Source organism: Arachis ipaensis, chromosome B10 (assembly GCF_000816755.2).
Source record: "Arachis ipaensis cultivar K30076 chromosome B10, Araip1.1, whole genome shotgun sequence".
NCBI lineage: Eukaryota > Viridiplantae > Streptophyta > Magnoliopsida > Fabales > Fabaceae > Arachis > Arachis ipaensis.
In genome coordinates, this window is record NC_029794.2 from 129,370,440 (window position 1) to 129,374,478 (window position 4,039).

A 4,039-nucleotide genomic window follows, 5' to 3' on the forward strand; every position below is an offset into this window, starting at 1 on the left:
TTTTAAATATTCCATTTCCATATTCATTTTATCTTCAAGTCACAGTGTGTGCCTCTCTTCTTAGTTCTTACTACCTCACCGACTCTGTTACCATCTTCCGGTGAAGCGATCTCGGGAAAAAGAAAGGTAAGCAAAATCTCTGATCTCACTTGTTTCTGTTTCTCCATTTCGATCCGCACAGTGAACGAGCTTAATTCCCCTTTCTGAGTTTCCAAATCGAATATGGAATCTTATGTGTTGTTTTTGAGTTTGATGTGAAGTTTCACATTGTTCATGATTATTATTTTTTTCTTGATTACATGTTGTAAAATTCTACTTGATCAGTATTTTTTTTATAATTAAAAGGCATTGCTTATAATTTTTGCTTTTGTTATGGCCAATCGGTGTTAATTGTGTGAATGTGGGGTTGGAGATTTAGATTAACTATTATTGAAATCACATTGCAAAGTTACTCTCGTGGCTTGCTATTTTCTGTGTTTTTGGTTTCTGATTCACAAAAGGAAATATAAAAAATTACTGGCTACTGGTTTATTTAGCTTTGATTTGTTCATGGGGTCACTTGCTTTTAGATTTTTTTTAATTCCATTTGATACCTTTTATCATTGATTGCAAGTACTTTGAGTGTGATGTGGTTTACAGGCTCTGAAATTGTTTCGTTTTCTTTAGATCTGTATTGTGAACAGTGTCTAAAGATAGTAGCAAAAGAGATGAATTTTTGATAGATTTCTTTACATAATTAAAGTATATTTCCAGAAATTGCTCATAAGATTCATGCATAAGAAATGATAATTGAAGAGGAACTTCTGTTGGTTATGTTCTAGTTAACGAGAGTGAAAAGCTTTTAAACTTTTATGGTGGCCTCTATAAATATGAATAAGAATTTGCTGGCCCGCAAAAGATTCCATTGTCGGTGTTAGCTATATACGATTGATGTTTTTCATATTTTTCTTATGTTAAAACAGTTATCTGCACGCACTAAGAGGTAATCAACTTATTTATTGGACTGCGTACACATTCTAATGGTTTGATTATCAAATCCGTTGTTTATTATTGTTGGTTTCTGTTATCCAATTTGCTTTGAAGTTATCTTCTTGTCATTCCACTAAAGCTACATGCAATGCTGCAATGTAGGTTTAGCCGCACAAGTTCTAAACTGACAGATAATGGGTCGTGGTGTCAGTGCCGGTGGAGGTCAGAGTTCTTTGGGCTATCTCTTTGGCACTAATGAACCTGCCAACAATGCCCCAGCTCCAGCTGCAGCCAATGCCCCGGCTGTAAACAATGCCCCAGCTGCACCAGCTGCACCAGCTGCAAGCCGTGAACGTCAGCCTGCAGATGGTGGTCATACCGAAAATGCTACTGTTACATCACCGATTGATAAGCAAATTCCAGCTGGAATTCCTGGGAATCTCAAAAACAATTACCATCGTGCTGATGGACAAAACTGTGGCAACTTCCTCACGGTATTAACCCATGTTAACATCTCTTGTTGTCGATGTGGTCATTTGATTTGTACTGCATACTTGCGCTCCTTGTTGTTTATGCTCTCAATATTGTTGCTATATCCTTTAGCCTTTTCTAGTATTTCAAAGGCCAAGAGGGGGGTGTTTCACTTCCAACTGCTGTAGAATTTTCTTAAAATTATGCTGTTTCGTTAATCCTAATTATGGGATTTCGATTGACAGATATCTGATCATGCAATTCTGAATTATCCATATTAAGGATTGGCATTTCTTGCTCTCTATCCTTGACCATCTTTAGCTTTATATGTATTGTGTTTCCTTTATTTTATTTTTAACTTTCTTTCTCATAGTCGACCCCACCTCATAAGATAAGGCATTGTTTTAACTTTCTTTCTCAGTACATGAGCTTGAGTTGTATCTTACACTTTGTGGCACATGATAAAGAAGTTTTCTGATAGTGATATATCTTTGTACTAGCAATTTCATATGGTGCTTTTCTTGATATTATATCATTTCCATAAAATTTTATGGTATTTCACTGAATTATTTGTGTATGATGCTGTCTGCTGACTTCAAACACACTTTATCACTTAATGTGTTTCAAGATCTCAGCCAATGTGTTTGAAGGTGCATTTGCAATTATAGTTTTCACTATTACTGACATATTAGTAGTAACTTTTGCACCATACAGCAATTCTTCCTGCCTTGTCATGTCCCCAATTCTTTCTTCATTTTTATGCAATAAGTTATATATGAGATAGGTTATCTCATACACCGATATAAGTTTCACATTCCACCTAATGGTGGAGGTCAGCTCAGTGAATTTGGCCAAAATGAGTAATATTACATCTCATTTTATTATCTTTAGGAGTGAAGATTGATAATTTCCATACCAGTGAACATTGTCTTCCTTGGTTATAAGCTTTGTTCGATATGCTGAGTTATCATCTATTGTTAATCATGGATTCCTTTGGTTGCAGGATCGACCATCTACCAAGGTTCATGCGGCTCCAGGTGGAGGGTCTTCCTTGAATTACCTCTTTGGTGGTCCTCCTCCTGAGAACAAGTAATTCATCACTGTGAAGAATGCTTTTCATTCAAGAGTTAAAGTCCTTCATATGTGACTTACCCTTTTGTGAAATAGATAGTATTTCCCTATGTTTAGACTCATGGAGTTGTTTCTTGTGCAACAATAAACCCATTTCCTTGAAAATGTTGGAGTGGCCAATGGCCCGAACTATGGTGATTCATAGGTTTATTGTGATGTGCAATTATGTGTGTGTCATTTAATGTAAAATACTCTGCCTATGAGCAAATAGTATCCCCTAATTGTTGTCCTACTTCTATAACTTCATCTTTATTTGGCTATCTTAAAGTTTCATGGCAATTTTAAAGTTTCATGGCAATTATTGCAATCAACCCTTGTGTCTTGCTGATATAGTGAAATTGCTATGCAAAGCAGCAATGAGGGGAAATATAATTTTCTTGGGTTAAGATTAGGTCCCCCTCCTTCTTGGTTTTAAATTGTGTCAACTTTTTCCTATGTGATAATGGTAAATAAATTGAATAACCGTTATCGAGGAGGGTTGGATATCTCTTGTTCACAAGGATTAAGGATTATAATTAGTTGTTCTCTGCCTGCTTTAGACTTAGAATGGGTTTGATAATTGGACTCCTGAATTTAGTCTGAGAAAAATAATTATGGTTTGAATCATATTTTCTTTTATTTAAAACTAAAAAAGTTTTCTTAAATTTTTGTCTTTTCTTTTTTTAACCCAATCATTGTTCCCTTCCTACCAATTACAGAGACACCAACCCACAACTTTTTTCTCATCTATGGTAGCACTGCACTCGAACAAACACAAAGCAACTCGAAATTGGTAAAGAAAAAAAAAAGTAGATTAAAAAAATCACAATGGTCCACATTTTCATCTTTCTCTTTCACTCCCTCAGCCTCATACTCCTCCGAAAATAATTAAATTCCATTCCATGTGTGTTGTGTACTAATGAGAGCAAAAGGTTGTAATTTGTTCTTTTACACTTATACCATTTTTGGTTAATCCATGTGATATTGAATTATTGACTAGCCTCACCATAGTGTCTGAATATTCTACCGATGATTGACTCCCAGAATTACTATTGCCATTAAGATTCAGGGTCTTTTATGTATTTTACTTTGAAGAAGTTCTTATTTGAGTTCAATTTATATTAATTTTAAAGGTAGATTAATACACAATTAATTATAAGTAAGAGCTTAGTCTTCAGGATAAATACTTATATTTTTATTAAAAAAATATTTTCTGTTTAAATTTGGAGTTTAATTTTGACACTCCAAGCAAATTTATATATTTATTACTAGGTATTTATTACTAGTATTAGGTATATATCTAAATTAACAATCATACTAAGTGTACATTAAAATTAACTACTAACATATTTGTGTATATAATTAGATATTTGGGACAATATACAATTAGATATTTGTGAATACCAAAATTAACTATCATATTAGTTGTACATTAAAATTAATTATTAAAATTCGTCATTAGAATAAAATATACAATTATGTATATACT

At 33.6% G+C, this 4,039-nt stretch overlaps 1 protein-coding gene across 2 annotated transcripts; it reads left to right on the top strand.

Annotated features, from left to right (window-relative positions):
* LOC107623413 (protein SPIRAL1-like 1) lies at positions 1–2,831 on the top strand. 2 transcript variants are annotated; one of them, XM_021113028.1, is made up of 4 exons: positions 7–126; positions 963–982; positions 1,132–1,463; positions 2,444–2,831. In XM_021113028.1, exons 3-4 carry the CDS (start codon positions 1,164–1,166, stop codon positions 2,531–2,533), a joined length of 390 nt encoding a protein of 129 aa, XP_020968687.1. In that variant the 5' UTR covers positions 7–126; positions 963–982; positions 1,132–1,163; the 3' UTR covers positions 2,534–2,831. The 2 variants fall into 2 exon arrangements, with proteins under 2 accessions (XP_016181147.1, XP_020968687.1); XM_016325661.2 differs by lacking the exon at positions 963–982 and having other exon boundaries at positions 1–126.

Coding starts and splice junctions, on each gene's coding strand:
- LOC107623413 (XM_016325661.2), top strand. CDS start 1,164: ATGGGTCGTGGTGTCAGTGCCGGTGGAGGTCAGAGTTCTTTGGGCTAT. Junction 1,464..2,443: donor ACTGTGGCAACTTCCTCACG/GTATTAACCCAT, acceptor CTTTGGTTGCAG/GATCGACCATCTACCAAGGT.